The sequence below is a fragment of the Salvelinus namaycush genome, chromosome 23, assembly GCF_016432855.1.
Source record: "Salvelinus namaycush isolate Seneca chromosome 23, SaNama_1.0, whole genome shotgun sequence".
NCBI classification, from domain to species: domain Eukaryota; kingdom Metazoa; phylum Chordata; class Actinopteri; order Salmoniformes; family Salmonidae; genus Salvelinus; species Salvelinus namaycush.
The window spans coordinates 1,513,996-1,531,495 of NC_052329.1; the positions used below are offsets into that span (position 1 = coordinate 1,513,996).

The 17,500-nt window shown below is 46.9% G+C and overlaps 1 protein-coding gene across 1 annotated transcript in view; it reads left to right on the plus strand.

The window, feature by feature from the left end:
* LOC120018906 (teneurin-4-like) overlaps window positions 1-17,500 on the plus strand; it is a gene marked incomplete at its 5' end in the record, with an annotated part of 135,502 nt that overhangs the window by 72,637 nt on the left and 45,365 nt on the right. The window contains 2 exons of the mRNA XM_038962126.1: window positions 12,836-13,132; window positions 17,016-17,389. Coding sequence (XP_038818054.1) covers window positions 12,836-13,132; window positions 17,016-17,389 — 671 coding nt within the window. The remainder of the gene's footprint in view (window positions 1-12,835; window positions 13,133-17,015; window positions 17,390-17,500) is intronic.

Consider the following 17,500-nt stretch of genomic DNA (forward strand, 5'->3'; position numbering starts at 1 on the left):
AGGCTTCTCTGGTTGTTAGGTGATAGAGGAAGACAGACAGGCTTCTCTGGTCGTTAGGTGATAGAGGAAGACAGACAGGTTTCTCTGGTCGTTACGTGATAGAGGAAGACAGACAGGCTTCTCTGGTCGTTACGTGATAGAGGAAGACAGACAGGCTTCTCTGGTCGTTAGGTGATAGAGGAAGACAGACAGGCTTCTCTGGTCGTTACGTGATAGAGGAAGACAGACAGGCTTCTCTGGTCGTTACGTGATAGAGGAAGACAGACAGGCTTCTCTGGTCGTTAGGTGATAGAGGAAGACAGACAGGCTTCTCTGGTCGTTAGGTGATAGAGGAAGACAGACGGGCTTCTCTGGTCGTTAGGTGATAGAGGAAGACATACGGGCTTCTCTGGTCGTTACGTGATAGAGGAAGACAGACAGGCTTCTCTGGTCGTTGCGTGATAGAGGAAGACAGACAGGCTTCTCTGGTCGTTACGTGATAGAGGAAGACAGACAGGCTTCTCTGGTCGTTACGTGATAGAGGAAGACAGACAGGCTTCTCTGGTCGTTACGTGATAGAGGAAGACAGACAGGCTTCTCTGGTCGTTAGGTGATAGAGGAAGACAGACAGGTTTCTCTGGTCGTTACGTGATAGAGGAAGACAGACAGGTTTCTCTGGTCGTTGCGTGATAGAGGAAGACAGACAGGCTTCTCTGGTCGTTACGTGATAGAGGAAGACAGACAGGCTTCTCTGGTCGTTACGTGATAGAGGAAGACAGACAGGCTTCTCTGGTCGTTACGTGATAGAGGAAGACAGACAGGCTTGTCTGGTCGTTACGTGATAGAGGAAGACAGACAGGCTTCTCTGGTCGTTACGTGATAGAGGAAGACAGACAGGTTTCTCTGGTCGTTGCGTGATAGAGGAAGACAGACAGGCTTCTCTTCTTCTCCTCACACACACACACACACACTCGCATGCACACACACACACACACTCGCATGCACACACACACACCATACCACTGGAAGCAGGCCAACACTGTGCCAAGCTCAGTGCCAAGCTCAGTGCCAAGCTCAGTGCCAAGCTCAGTGCCAAGCTCAGTGCCAAGCTCAGTGCCAAGCTCAGTGCCAAGCTCAGTGCCAAGCTCAGTGCCAAGCTCAGTGCCAATGTACCTGTAGAGAAACCATGCAGATGTATCAGAAGTACATGATGAAGAAGCGAGAGAAAGAGAGAGAGCAGTTTAATTAAAGTTTAAACATTTCCTCCACAAAATTATCCCCAGTCTGCCAGATGGCTGTGGTAGTAGTGGTAATATACAGGGCTGTTCTCTCCCCAGTCTGCCAGATGGCTGTGGTAGTAGTGGTAATATACAGGGCTGTTCTCTCTCCAGTCTGCCAGATGGCTGTGGTAGTAGTGGTAATATACAGGGCTGTTCTCTCTCCCCAGTCTGCCAGATGGCTGTGGTAGTAGTGTTGATATACAGGGCTGTTCTCTCCCCAGTCTGCCAGATGGCTGTGGTAGTAGTGTTGGTATACAGGGCTGTTCTCTCTCCAGTCTGCCAGATGGCTGTGGTAGTAGTGTTGGTATACAGGGCTGTTCTCTCTCCAGTCTGCCAGATGGCTGTGGTAGTAGTGTTAATACACAGGGCTGTTCTCTCTTCAGTCTGCCAGATGGCTGTGGTAGTGTGGTAATATACAGGGCTGTTCTCTCTCCAGTCTGCCAGATGGCTGTGGTAGTAGTGTTAATATACAGGGCTGTTCTCTCTCCAGTCTGCCAGATGGCTGTGGTAGTAGTGTTGGTATACAGGGCTGTTCTCTCTCCAGTCTGCCAGATGGCTGTGGTAGTAGTGTTAATATACAGGGCTGTTCTCTCTCCAGTCTGCCAGATGGCTGTGGTAGTAGTGTTAATATACAGGGCTGTTCTCTCTTCAGTCTGCCAGATGGCTGTGGTAGTAGTGTTAATATACAGGGCTGTTCTCTCTCCAGTCTGCCAGATGGCTGTGGTAGTAGTGTTAATATACAGGGCTGTTCTCTCTCCAGTCTGCCAGATGGCTGTGGTAGTAGTGTTGGTATACAGGGCTGTTCTCTCTCCAGTCTGCCAGATGGCTGTGGTAGTAGTGTTAATATACAGGGCTGTTCTCTCTCCAGTCTGCCAGATGGCTGTGGTAGAAGTGTTGATATGTTCTCTCTCCCCAGTCTGTCAGATGGCTGTGGTAGTAGTGTTGGTATACAGGGCTGTTCTCTCTCCAGTCTGCCAGATGGCTGTGGTAGTAGTGTTGATATACAGGGCTGTTCTCTCCCCAGTCTGCCAGATGGCTGTGGTAGTAGTGTTGGTATACAGGGCTGTTCTCTCTCCAGTCTGCCAGATGGCTGTGGTAGTAGTGTTGATATACAGGGCTGTTCTCTCTCCAGTCTGCCAGATGGCTGTGGTAGTAGTGTTGGTATACAGGGCTGTTCTCTCTCCAGTCTGCCAGATGGCTGTGGTAGTAGTGTTGGTATACAGGGCTGTTCTCTCTCCAGTCTGCCAGATGGCTGTGGTAGTAGTGTTGGTATACAGGGCTGTTCTCTCTCCAGTCTGCCAGATGGCTGTGGTAGTAGTGTTGGTATACAGGGCTGTTCTCTCTCCAGTCTGCCAGATGGCTGTGGTAGTAGTGTTGGTATACAGGGCTGTTCTCTCTCCAGTCTGCCAGATGGCTGTGGTAGTAGTGTTCATATACAGGGCTGTTCTCTCTCCAGTCTGCCAGATGGCTGTGGTAGTAGTGTTGGTATACAGGGCTGTTCTCTCTCCAGTCTGCCAGATGGCTGTGGTAGTAGGGTTGGTATACAGGGCTGTTCTCTCTCCAGTCTGCCAGATGGCTGTGGTAGTAGTGTTGGTATACAGGGCTGTTCTCTCTCCAGTCTGCCAGATGGCTGTGGTAGTAGTGTTGGTATACAGGGCTGTTCTCTCTCCAGTCTGCCAGATGGCTGTGGTAGTAGTGTTGATATACAGGGCTGTTCTCTCCCCAGTCTGCCAGATGGCTGTGGTAGTAGTGTTGGTATACAGGGCTGTTCTCTCTCCAGTCTGCCAGATGGCTGTGGTAGTAGTGTTGATATACAGGGCTGTTCTCTCTCCAGTCTGCCAGATGGCTGTGGTAGTAGTGTTGGTATACAAGGCTGTTCTCTCTCCAGTCTGCCAGATGGCTGTGGTAGTAGTGTTGGTATACAGGGCTGTTCTCTCTCCAGTCTGCCAGATGGCTGTGGTAGTAGTGTTAATATACAGGGCTGTTCTCTCTCCAGTCTGCCAGATGGCTGTGGTAGTAGTGTTGGTATACAGGGCTGTTCTCTCTCCAGTCTGCCAGATGGCTGTGGTAGTAGTGTTAATATACAGGGCTGTTCTCTCTCCAGTCTGCCAGATTCCTGTGGTAGTAGTGTTAATATACAGGGCTGTTCTCTCTCCAGTCTGCCAGATGGCTGTGGTAGTAGGGTTGGTATACAGGGCTGTTCTCTCTCCAGTCTGCCAGATGGCTGTGGTAGTAGTGTTGGTATACAGGGCTGTTCTCTCTCCAGTCTGCCAGATGGCTGTGGTAGTAGTGTTGGTATACAGGGCTGTTCTCTCTCCAGTCTGCCAGATGGCTGTGGTAGTAGTGTTGGTATACAGGGCTGTTCTCTCTCCAGTCTGCCAGATGGCTGTGGTAGTAGTGTTGGTATACAGGGCTGTTCTCTCTCCAGTCTGCCAGATGGCTGTGGTAGTAGTGTTGGTATACAGGGCTGTTCTCTCTCCAGTCTGCCAGATGGCTGTGGTAGTAGTGTTGGTATACAGGGCTGTTCTCTCTCCAGTCTGACAGATGGCTGTGGTAGTAGTGTTGGTATACAGGGCTGTTCTCTCTCCAGTCTGCCAGATGGCTGTGGTAGTAGTGTTGGTATACAGGGCTGTTCTCTCTCCAGTCTGCCAGATGGCTGTGGTAGTAGTGTTAATATACAGGGCTGTTCTCTCTCCAGTCTGCCAGATGGCTGTGGTAGTAGTGTTAATATACAGGGCTGTTCTCTCTTCAGTCTGCCAGATGGCTGTGGTAGTAGTGGTAATATACAGGGCTGTTCTCTCTCCAGTCTGCCAGATGGCTGTGGTAGTAGTGTTAATATACAGGGCTGTTCTCTCTCCAGTCTGCCAGATGGCTGTGGTAGTAGTGTTGGTATACAGGGCTGTTCTCTCTCCAGTCTGCCAGATGGCTGTGGTAGTAGTGTTAATATACAGGGCTGTTCTCTCTCCAGTCTGCCAGATGGCTGTGGTAGAAGTGTTGATATGTTCTCTCTCCCCAGTCTGCCAGATGGCTGTGGTAGTAGTGTTGGTATACAGGGCTGTTCTCTCTCCAGTCTGCCAGATGGCTGTGGTAGTAGTGTTGATATACAGGGCTGTTCTCTCCCCAGTCTGCCAGATGGCTGTGGTAGTAGTGTTGGTATACAGGGCTGTTCTCTCTCCAGTCTGCCAGATGGCTGTGGTAGTAGTGTTGATATACAGGGCTGTTCTCTCTCCAGTCTGCCAGATGGCTGTGGTAGTAGTGTTGGTATACAGGGCTGTTCTCTCTCCAGTCTGCCAGATGGCTGTGGTAGTAGTGTTGGTATACAGGGCTGTTCTCTCTCCAGTCTGCCAGATGGCTGTGGTAGTAGTGTTAATATACAGGGCTGTTCTCTCTCCAGTCTGCCAGATGGCTGTGGTAGTAGTGTTGGTATACAGGGCTGTTCTCTCTCCAGTCTGCCAGATGGCTGTGGTAGTAGTGTTGGTATACAGGGCTGTTCTCTCTCCAGTCTGCCAGATGGCTGTGTTAGTAGTGTTGGTATACAGGGCTGTTCTCTCTCCAGTCTGCCAGATGGCTGTGGTAGTAGTGTTGGTATACAGGGCTGTTCTCTCTCCAGTCTGCCAGATGGCTGTGGTAGTGTGGTAATATACAGGGCTGTTCTCTCTCCAGTCTGCCAGATGGCTGTGGTAGTAGTGTTAATATACAGGGCTGTTCTCTCTCCAGTCTGCCAGATGGCTGTGGTAGTAGTGTTGGTATACAGGGCTGTTCTCTCTCCAGTCTGCCAGATGGCTGTGGTAGTAGTGTTAATATACAGGGCTGTTCTCTCTCCAGTCTGCCAGATGGCTGTGGTAGTAGTTTTAATATACAGGGCTGTTCTCTCTTCAGTCTGCCAGATGGCTGTGGTAGTAGTGGTAATATACAGGGCTGTTCTCTCTCCAGTCTGCCAGATGGCTGTGGTAGTAGTGTTAATATACAGGGCTGTTCTCTCTCCAGTCTGCCAGATGGCTGTGGTAGTAGTGTTGGTATACAGGGCTGTTCTCTCTCCAGTCTGCCAGATGGCTGTGGTAGTAGTGTTAATATACAGGGCTGTTCTCTCTCCAGTCTGCCAGATGGCTGTGGTAGAAGTGTTGATATGTTCTCTCTCCCCAGTCTGTCAGATGGCTGTGGTAGTAGTGTTGGTATACAGGGCTGTTCTCTCTCCAGTCTGCCAGATGGCTGTGGTAGTAGTGTTGATATACAGGGCTGTTCTCTCCCCAGTCTGCCAGATGGCTGTGGTAGTAGTGTTGGTATACAGGGCTGTTCTCTCTCCAGTCTGCCAGATGGCTGTGGTAGTAGTGTTGATATACAGGGCTGTTCTCTCTCCAGTCTGCCAGATGGCTGTGGTAGTAGTGTTGGTATACAGGGCTGTTCTCTCTCCAGTCTGCCAGATGGCTGTGGTAGTAGTGTTGGTATACAGGGCTGTTCTCTCTCCAGTCTGCCAGATGGCTGTGGTAGTAGTGTTGGTATACAGGGCTGTTCTCTCTCCAGTCTGCCAGATGGCTGTGGTAGTAGTGTTGGTATACAGGGCTGTTCTCTCTCCAGTCTGCCAGATGGCTGTGGTAGTAGTGTTGGTATACAGGGCTGTTCTCTCTCCAGTCTGCCAGATGGCTGTGGTAGTAGTGTTCATATACAGGGCTGTTCTCTCTCCAGTCTGCCAGATGGCTGTGGTAGTAGTGTTGGTATACAGGGCTGTTCTCTCTCCAGTCTGCCAGATGGCTGTGGTAGTAGGGTTGGTATACAGGGCTGTTCTCTCTCCAGTCTGCCAGATGGCTGTGGTAGTAGTGTTGGTATACAGGGCTGTTCTCTCTCCAGTCTGCCAGATGGCTGTGGTAGTAGTGTTGGTATACAGGGCTGTTCTCTCTCCAGTCTGCCAGATGGCTGTGGTAGTAGTGTTGATATACAGGGCTGTTCTCTCCCCAGTCTGCCAGATGGCTGTGGTAGTAGTGTTGGTATACAGGGCTGTTCTCTCTCCAGTCTGCCAGATGGCTGTGGTAGTAGTGTTGATATACAGGGCTGTTGTCTCTCCAGTCTGCCAGATGGCTGTGGTAGTAGTGTTGGTATACAGGGCTGTTCTCTCTCCAGTCTGCCAGATGGCTGTGGTAGTAGTGTTAATATACAGGGCTGTTCTCTCTCCAGTCTGCCAGATGGCTGTGGTAGTAGTGTTGGTATACAGGGCTGTTCTCTCTCCAGTCTGCCAGATGGCTGTGGTAGTAGTGTTAATATACAGGGCTGTTCTCTCTCCAGTCTGCCAGATGGCTGTGGTAGTAGTGTTAATATACAGGGCTGTTCTCTCTCCAGTCTGCCAGATGGCTGTGGTAGTAGGGTTGGTATACAGGGCTGTTCTCTCTCCAGTCTGCCAGATGGCTGTGGTAGTAGTGTTGGTATACAGGGCTGTTCTCTCTCCAGTCTGCCAGATGGCTGTGGTAGTAGTGTTGGTATACAGGGCTGTTCTCTCTCCAGTCTGCCAGATGGCTGTGGTAGTAGTGTTGGTATACAGGGCTGTTCTCTCTCCAGTCTGCCAGATGGCTGTGGTAGTAGTGTTGGTATACAGGGCTGTTCTCTCTCCAGTCTGCCAGATGGCTGTGGTAGTAGTGTTGGTATACAGGGCTGTTCTCTCTCCAGTCTGCCAGATGGCTGTGGTAGTAGTGTTGGTATACAGGGCTGTTCTCTCTCCAGTCTGCCAGATGGCTGTGGTAGTAGTGTTGGTATACAGGGCTGTTCTCTCTCCAGTCTGCCAGATGGCTGTGGTAGTAGTGTTGGTATACAGGGCTGTTCTCTCTCCAGTCTGCCAGATGGCTGTGGTAGTAGTGTTAATATACAGGGCTGTTCTCTCTCCAGTCTGCCAGATGGCTGTGGTAGTAGTGTTAATATACAGGGCTGTTCTCTCTTCAGTCTGCCAGATGGCTGTGGTAGTAGTGGTAATATACAGGGCTGTTCTCTCTCCAGTCTGCCAGATGGCTGTGGTAGTAGTGTTAATATACAGGGCTGTTCTCTCTCCAGTCTGCCAGATGGCTGTGGTAGTAGTGTTGGTATACAGGGCTGTTCTCTCTCCAGTCTGCCAGATGGCTGTGGTAGTAGTGTTAATATACAGGGCTGTTCTCTCTCCAGTCTGCCAGATGGCTGTGGTAGAAGTGTTGATATGTTCTCTCTCCCCAGTCTGCCAGATGGCTGTGGTAGTAGTGTTGGTATACAGGGCTGTTCTCTCTCCAGTCTGCCAGATGGCTGTGGTAGTAGTGTTGATATACAGGGCTGTTCTCTCCCCAGTCTGCCAGATGGCTGTTGTAGTAGTGTTGGTATACAGGGCTGTTCTCTCTCCAGTCTGCCAGATGGCTGTGGTAGTAGTGTTGATATACAGGGCTGTTCTCTCTCCAGTCTGCCAGATGGCTGTGGTAGTAGTGTTGGTATACAGGGCTGTTCTCTCTCCAGTCTGCCAGATGGCTGTGGTAGTAGTGTTGGTATACAGGGCTGTTCTCTCTCCAGTCTGCCAGATGGCTGTGGTAGTAGTGTTAATATACAGGGCTGTTCTCTCTCCAGTCTGCCAGATGGCTGTGGTAGTAGTGTTGGTATACAGGGCTGTTCTCTCTCCAGTCTGCCAGATGGCTGTGGTAGTAGTGTTGGTATACAGGGCTGTTCTCTCTCCAGTCTGCCAGATGGCTGTGTTAGTAGTGTTGGTATACAGGGCTGTTCTCTCTCCAGTCTGCCAGATGGCTGTGGTAGTAGTGTTGGTATACAGGGCTGTTCTCTCTCCAGTCTGCCAGATGGCTGTGGTAGTAGTGTTCATATACAGGGCTGTTCTCTCTCCAGTCTGCCAGATGGCTGTGGTAGTAGTGTTGGTATACAGGGCTGTTCTCTCTCCAGTCTGCCAGATGGCTGTGGTAGTAGGGTTGGTATACAGGGCTGTTCTCTCTCCAGTCTGCCAGATGGCTGTGGTAGTAGTGTTAATATACAGGGCTGTTCTCTCTCTCCAGTCTGCCAGATGGCTGTGGTAGTAGTGTTGGTATACAGGGCTGTTCTCTCTCCAGTCTGCCAGATGGCTGTGGTAGTAGTGTTAATATACAGGGCTGTTCTCTCTCCAGTCTGCCAGATGGCTGTGGTAGTAGGGTTGGTATACAGGGCTGTTCTCTCTCCAGTCTGCCAGATGGCTGTGGTAGTAGTGTTGGTATACAGGGCTGTTCTCTCTCCAGTCTGCCAGATGGCTGTGGTAGTAGTGTTGGTATACAGGGCTGTTCTCTCTCCAGTCTGCCAGATGGCTGTGGTAGTAGTGTTGGTATACAGGGCTGTTCTCTCTCCAGTCTGCCAGATGGCTGTGGTAGTAGTGTTGGTATACAGGGCTGTTCTCTCTCCAGTCTGCCAGATGGCTGTGGTAGTAGTGTTGGTATACAGGGCTGTTCTCTCTCCAGTCTGCCAGATAACACTTAATGTTCTCCTTTTTCTCTCTCGTTCTTGTCTCATTTGTTTTTGTCCTATGTGATGCTAGCTAGGCTGCTGGCAGGCAGACTGTATGCTGATAGTGTAATGTGATGCTAGCTCTGTTCAGACGCCTGCCTCTCTGCTCTGTTCAGACGCCTGCCTCTCTGCTCTGTTCAGACGCCTGCCTCTCTGCTCTGTTCAGACGCCTGCCTCTCTGCTCTGTTCAGACGCCTGCCTCTCTCTGCTCTGTTCAGACGCCTGCCTCTCTGCTCTGTTCAGACGCCTGCCTCTCTGCTCTGTTCAGACGCCTGCCTCTCTCTGCTCTGTTCAGACGCCTGCCTCTCTGCTCTGTTCAGACGCCTGCCTCTCTCTGCTCTGTTCAGACGCCCAGGGTCACATGTATTAGAAAGGAGCAGAAAGCGAATCATTTAAAGAAGTGACTAGACTCAGTAACATGGGAATCATTTAACTTCTCTGGGATATGTGGGACTCTAACGTCCCACTTGGCCAAAAGCCAGTAAAAATGCAGAGCGCCAAATTCAAATAAATTACTATAAAATCTAACTTTCATGAAATCACACATGAAAGACACCAAATTAAAGCTACACTTGTTGTGAATCCAGCCAACATGTCTGATTTCAAAAAGGATTTACGGCGAAAGCACACCAAACGATTATGTTAGGTCAGTACATAGCCACAGAAAACACAGCCATTTTTCCAGCCAAAGATAGGAGTCACAAAAAGCAGAAATAGAGATAAAATGAATCACTAAAATTTGATGATCTTCATCAGATGACACTCATAGGACATCATGTTACACAATACATGTATGTTTTGTTCGATAATGTGCATATTTATATCCAAAAATCTCAGTTTACATTTGCCGCCATGTTCAGAAATGCCTCCAAAATATCCGGAGAAATTGCAGAGAGCCACATCAAATAACAGAAATACTCATCATAAACTTTGATGAAAGATACATGTTTTATATAGAATTAAAGATACACTTGTTCTTAATGCAACCGCTGTGTCAGATTTTAATTTTTTTTAACGGAAAAAGCAAACCTTGCAATAATCTGAGACTGCGCTCAGATAGAAACAACATTTCTCCGCCAGTCAACAGAAATACGAAATGACATCATAAATATTCCCTTACCTTTGATGATCTTCATCAGAATGCACTCCCAGGAATCCTAGTTCCACAATAAATTGTTGTTTTGTTCGATAATGTCCATTATTTATGTCCAAGTAGCTACTTTTGTTAGCACGTTTAGTACACATATCCAAACGCTCGCGCAGATCCAGGCGAACGTCTGACGAAAACTTCTATAAGTTATATTACAGGTCGAATAAACTTGTCAAACTAAGTAGAGAATCAATCTTTAGGATGTTGTTATCATAAATATTAAATAACGTTCCAACCGGAGAATTCCTTTGTGTCTACAGAAGTAATGGAACGCAAGTCGATATCATGTGGAATGCGCATGACCAGGAACTGGCTCTCTGCCAGACCACTGACTCATTCCCCTCTCATCCAGCTCCACATCACAGTAGAGGCTTCATTCAACGTTCTACAGACTGTTGACATCTAGTGGAAGGCGTAGGAAGTGCAAACAGATCCATATCCCACTGGGATTTCAATAGGCGATGAGTTGAAAATCGACCAGCCTCAGAATTCTTTTTTGCCTGCCATATGAGTTATGTTATACTCACAGACATAATTCAAACAGTTCTAGAAACGTAAGAATGTTTTATATCCAATAGTAATAATAATATGCATATATTAGCATCTGGGACAGAGTAGGAGGCAGTTCACTCTGGGCACGCTATTCATCCAAAGTGAATATGCTGCCTCCTATCCTAGACAAGTTAAAGAAGTGACTAGACTCAGTAACATGGGAATCATCTATGGCTGGTCTTTAAGCACAGAGGAGAGTTTTTAATGATTAGTGACTGTCTTGTTTTTCCTTCCCTGAATATTCAGATCTCCCACTAAGGCTTCTCGTCTGAATATTTTGACAAACAAAGATGTATGGTAATTCCTATAATTGCATCACTTCAATGACTCCTGTTCTCCTGAGATATTGCGCTGACTATTGTAATTAAAAAATAATCACATCTTAGGTTGAGTTTTCCTCTAAAAAATCTTCCACTTCAGAACACATTGAATTAAGAAGGGTTTTATAATCACATCGCTCTAACTTCCAAACACGTTATTCCCCTGTTCATCACAACACGTTATTCTACACTTCAGCTGTGTTGGCGTAGTTAACCCTTAACTGTCTGGCTGGCTGGGACTCTCCTTTCTCCTTTTGCAATTCTGTTTTTTTGTTTGTTAAATGAATGAGATTCAATATCTGTATTTTAGTATGCTTATCGATTGTTTTGTCTGTACTGCATAACAAATAAATCAACTCAGTGGTCGTGTGGTTAGTGTCCGCCCTGAGATTGTAAGTTTAGGAGTTCGATCTCCAGACGAGTCAAACCAACGACTGTAAAAATGGGACCTGATGCGTCTCTGCTTGGCATTTAGTATTAAGGTGATAGATTAGGGGTAACGCCCTGAGGTAGACTACAGTTGTGTCCAGGGGGTGTACTGGTAGACTACAGTCGTGTCCAGGGGGTGTACTGGTAGACTACAGTCCTGTCCAGGGGGTGTACTGGTAGACTACAGTCCTGTCCAGGGGGTGTACTGGTAGACTACAGTCCTGTCCAGGGGGTGTACTGGTAGACTACAGTCCTGTCCAGGGGGTGTACTGGTAGACTACAGTCCTGTCCAGGGGGTGTACTGGTAGACTACAGTCCTGTCCAGGATTGTGTACTGTCTCACTACAGAAACAGGAGGTAGACTACATTCCTGTCCAGGGGGTGTACTGGTAGACTACAGTCCTGTCCAGGGGGTGTACTGGTAGACTACAGTCCTGTCCAGGGGGTGTACTGGTAGACTACAGTCCTGTCCAGGGGGTGTACTGGTAGACTACAGTCCTGTCCAGGGGGTGTACTGGTAGACTACAGTCCTGTCCAGGGGGTGTACTGGTAGACTACAGTCCTGTCCAGGGGGTGTACTGGTTCACTACAGTCCTGTCCAGGGGGTGTACTGGTAGACTACAGTCCTGTCCAGTGGGTGTACTGGTAGACTGCAGTCCTGTCCAGGGGGTGTACTGGTAGACTACAGTCCTGTCCAGGGGGTGTACTGGTAGACTACAGTCCTGTCCAGGGGGTGTACTGGTAGACTACAGTCCTGTCCAGGGGGTGTACTGGTAGACTACAGTCCTGTCCAGGGGGTGTACTGGTAGACTACAGTCCTGTCCAGGGGGTGTACTGGCTCACTACAGAAACAGGAGATGATGCTTCAATGAGATGTTCCGGCTCACACATGCCAAGTCTACTTCCTGTTTCTGTAGTGAACCAGTACACCCCCTCACACATGCCAAGTCTACTTCCTGTTTCTGTAGTGAACCAGTACACCCCCTGGACAGGACTGTAGTCTACCAGTACACCCCCTGGACAGGACTGTAGTCTACCAGTACACCCCCTGGACAGGACTGTAGTGAACCAGTACACCCCCTGGACAGGACTGTAGTCTACCAGTACACCCCCTGGACAGGACTGTAGTCTACCAGTACACCCCCTGGACAGGACTGTAGTGAACCAGTACACCCCCTCACACATGCCAAGTCTACTTCCTTACTGCACAACCAATACGACATATTATATTATTATATATATATATTACTGTATCATTATATATATTATTATATAAGTTATTATATTACAATGCACTGTAATATCACATCATAATGCATTATAACTGCAAGCTTTAAGTAGACAAGTCTACTTTCAATAACTGATAGGTGGTGGTTTATTCCTACTTAACGTTTTGAATACACTGATTGTAAGTAGCTCTGGATGAAAATGTAAAATGTAAAGTCTTACCAAATTAACTGACCTTCTCTCCTCTCTCCTAGGTCCACAACAGGAACCTCCTCTTGCTGAACTTTGACCTTCTCTCCTCTCCCCCAGCTCCACAACAGGAACCTCCTCTTCCTGAACGTTGAACTTCTCTCCTCTCCCCCCGTTTCACAACAGGAACCTCCTCTTCCTGAACTTTGACCTTCTCTTCTCTCTCCTAGGTCCACAACAGGAACCTCCTCTCCCTGGACTTTGACCGTATCACACGTACAGAGAAGGTTTATGACGACCACAGGAAGTTCACGTTAAGGATCCACTACGACCACGCCGGACGCCCGACGCTCTGGGCCCCCAGCAGCCGCCTCAATGGGGTCAACGTCACCTACTCCCCGGGCGGACACGTGTCCGGCATCCAGCGGGGAACCATGTCTGTACGCATGGAGTACGACCAGAATGGTCGAATCACGTCGCAGATCTTTGCCGACGGGAAGTCATGGACCTACACTTACCTGGAGAAGGTAAAAAAATACCACTAGTGTACCTTATACATATATATATATATTTACATACTAAATGCAGGGCCTTCAGAAAGTATTCATACCGCTTGACTTACTCCATATTATGTTGTGTCTGAATTCAAAATTGATTCAGTATATATTTTTATCACCCATCTACACACAATACCCCATAATGACAAAGTGAAAGCATTTTTTGAAATGTTTGCAAATTTATTGAAAATGAAATACAGAAATATTTCATTTACAAAATTATTCACACCCCTGAGTCAATACATGTTGGAATCACCGTTGGTAGAGATTACAGCTGTGAGTCTTTCAAGATTACAGCTGTGAGTCTTTCAAGATTACAGCTGTGAGTCTTTCAAGATTACAGCTGTGAGTCTTTCAAGATTACAGCTGTGAGTCTTATTACAGCTGTGAGTCTTTCAAGATTACAGCTGTGAGTCTTATTACAGCTGTGAGTCTTTCAAGATTACAGCTGTGAGTCTTTCAAGATTACATCTGTTTTCAAGATTACAGCTGCGAGTCTTTCAAGATTACAGCTGCGAGTCTTTCAAGATTACAGCTGTGAGTCTTTCAAGATTACAGCTGTGAGTCTTTCAAGACTACAGCTGTGAGTCTTTCAAGATTACAGCTGCGAGTCTTTCAAGATTACAGCTGCGAGTCTTTCAAGATTACAGCTGTGAGTCTTTCAAGATTACAGCTGTGAGTCTTTCAAGACTACAGCTGTGAGTCTTTCAAGATTACAGCTGTGAGTCTTTCAAGATTACAGCTGTGATCTTTGCAAACCCTGGATTGTACAATATTTGCAATATTCTTTAAAAAATGATTCAAGCTCTGTCAAGATGTTGGGGATCATGGCTAGACAGATCAACTGTTGATTTTCAAGCAGATTTCAGTCCAAACTGTAACTCGGCCACTCAGGAACATTCACTGTCTTCTTGGTAAGCAACTCCAGTGTAGATTTGGCCTTGTGTTTTAAGTTATTGTCCTGCTGAAAGGTGAATTCATCTCCCAGTGTCTGGTGGAAAGCAGACTGAACCAGGTTTTCCTCTGGGATTTTACCTGTGCTTAGCTCTATTCCGTTTATTTTTATCTTAAACTCCCTAGTCCTTGCAGATGACAAGCATACCCATAACATGATACAGCCACCACCTTGCTTGAAAATATGAAGAGTGGTACTCAGTGATGTGTTGTATTGGATTTGCCCCAAACATAACACTTTGTATTCAGGACATAAAGTTAATTTCTTTGCCACATTTGTTGCAGTTTTACTTTAGTGCCTTGTTGCAAACAGAATCCACGTTTTGGAATATTTGTATTCTGTACAGTCTTCCTTCTTTTCACTCTGTCATTTAGGTTAGTATTGTGGAGTAACTACAATGTTGTTGATCCATCCCCAGTTTTCTCCTATCACAGCCATTAAACTCTGTAACTGTTTTAAAGTCACCATTGGCGTCATGATGAAATCCCTGAGCAGTTTCCTTCTTCTCCGGCAACTGAGTTAGGAAGGACGCCTGTATCTTTGTAGTGACTGGGTGTATTGATACACCAGCCAAAGTGTAATTAATAACTTCACCATGCTCAAAGGAATATTCAATGTCTGCTTTTAATTTTTTTACCTATCGACCAATAGCTGCCCTTCTTTGCGAGGCATTGGAAAACCTCCCTGGTCTTTGTGGTTGAAATATCTGTCTGAAATCCACTGCTAGACTGAGGAACCTTACAGATAATTGTATGTGTGGGGGTACAGAGATGAGGTAGTCATTCAAAAGTCCTGTTAAACACTATTATTGCACACAGAGTGAGTCCATGCAACTTATTATATGACTTGGTAAACACATGTTTACTCCTGGACTGATTGCCATAACAAAGGAGTTGAATTCTTATTGACTCAAGACGTTTTCAGCTTTTCATTTTTAATACATTTGTAAAAAAAAAAACATAATTCCACTTTGACATTATGTGGTATTGTCTGTAGGACAGTGACACAAAATCTCAATTTAATCCATTTGGAAATTCAGGCTGTAACACAACGACATTTGTAAAAAGTCAAGAGGTGTGAATACTTTCTGAAGGCTCTGTATACTTGACATATTCCTTTGAACGCCTAGTGAAACAGAACATTTCGATACGTATTTAATTAGGGGGTAATAAGAAGAGATACTCAGAGAATTAAGGAAACACAATTATATTAAACTCTCCGCATAAAATACAATGAAAAACTCATGATATAGACTTACGGTACTTTTTAAGGTAGACATTCACAGTGTGCAGTAAGGTACACAGTGTACTGAGGGTTTGGAACTAATGGAGAACGCCTGCTGTACTACAGATAAACAGTATCAAAGACATACAGGCATTGTAATAGAAAATGGGGTTGATATTTCAGCGGCATGTAGCAGCAAGAGGCCCTTAAAAGCAGATTTAAGATTTCTAGTTCAAAGTTTCCTTGTAAATCCTCCTGTCTACTGTACTCTTAGCTTTGTGCTGCGTTATCTGGCCTCTGTCTGTCTGAGACATGTGTAGAGAGCTGTAGTTAAGGACTGTCTCTCTGTCTCGCTCTGTCTCTCTCTGTCTGTCTGAGAGATGTGTAGAGAGGTATAATAAAGGACTGTCTCTGTCTCTGTCTCTCTGTCTCTCTCTCTGTCTCTCTCTCTGTCTCTCTGTCTCTCTCTCTCTCTCTCTCTCTGTCTCTCTGTCTCTCTGTCTCTCTCTCTCTCTGTCTCTCTGTCTCTCTGTCTCTCTCTCTGTCTCTCTCTCTGTCTCTCTGTCTCTCTGTCTCTCTCTCTCTGTCTCTCTGTCTCTCTCTCTGTCTCTCTGTTTCTCTGTCTCTCTCTCTGTCTCTCTGTCTCTGTCTCTCTGTCTCTCTCTCTCTCTGTCTGAGACATGTGTAGAGAGCTGTAATTAAGGACTGTCTCTGTCTCTCTTTCTTTGTCTGTCTCTCTGTGTCTCTCTGTCTCTGTTTCTCTCTGTCTCTCTGTCTCTCTGTCTCTTTCTCTCTGTCTCTCTGTCTCTCTGTTTCTCTGTCTCTCTGTCTCTTTCTCTCTGTCTCTCTGTTTCTCTGTCTCTCTGTTTTTCTGTCTCTCTGACTCTCTCTAGCAATGTATACATCCATTATACATTGTTAGTGCAGACAGCTTGACAGGGCCGTCGCCCCTAAAATAGACTCTGATGAGCAGAAAGGAATGAAATGTCACTTTCACATTGTTAATTAAAGTCTGGATCTTTGGGGACACAGAAAGAACAACGTACAGTACAGCGAAAGGCTGCTGTTCTCAGGTTTTTACCATTAATTTAACAAAATGGCCAACCCATTAGTGGTCTGAAGTCAGTTTAGCAGCTCTTAAGTGTCTGATTCAAAGCTGGAATGATAGCCTGCTGTGACAGCAGACTGCACCGTGATTTAATTATTTGCCAACTCAATACTTTCTTCCCCGATTGGAAGCCATAAAGACTGTTGTTGAATCTCACAGCTTGGCTCCTGACTGCGTAACACACATCGGTATAGGCTGGCTGTTTTTTTGTTGTTGTCGCGTTTGACATTTGTATGTCTATTTCTATACCAGACTGAGACGCTTGTGCATTTCTCTAGCAGCCTATGTAACGTATGTATCCAGTATGCCTAGTCAGTGCAGTACTGTCTATAGGTACTCAGGAAAGGGCTTGAAAGGAAACATAGAAAATACCCCGTAATAAAATGACTCTGTCAATATTACCTCACAGCATTCCTAACATCTAACATCTTTTCTCCATGTGTAGTGTGCGCCCTTTAAAGAGCACAATCCTTTGGGCCTTCTTCAAATGTAGTGCACTATATAGGGTGTAGGGCGCCGTTTTAGCCGCTGCCCATTGGTAACCCACTCTCCTCTCTACTCCTCAGTCCATGGTACTACTCCTCCACAGCCAGCGTCAGTACATCTTTGAGTTCGACAAGAACGACCGCCTCTCCTCTGTGACCATGCCCAACGTGGCCCGCGTCACCCTGGAGACCACCCGCTCCGTTGGTTACTATAGGAACACGTACCGCCCCTCGGAGGGGAACGCGTCGGTACTGCAGGACTACAGTGAAGACGGCCAGCTGATGCAGACTAGCTACCTGGGCACGGGGCGCAGGGTGACGTATAAGTACGGCAAGCTGGCCAAGCTACTGGAGATGCTCTATGATACGACGCGAGTCGCGTTCACCTACGATGAGGCAGCGGGGATGCTGAAGGTGGTGAACCTGCAGACTGAAGGAATCACCTGCACTATAAGGTACTGTGGTTGGGTTAGGGTTAGGTTAGGTTAGGGTTGGGTTAGGGTTGGGTTAGGTTAGGGTTGGGTTTAGGGTTGGGTTAGGGTTAGGGTTGGGTTAGGGTTAGGTTA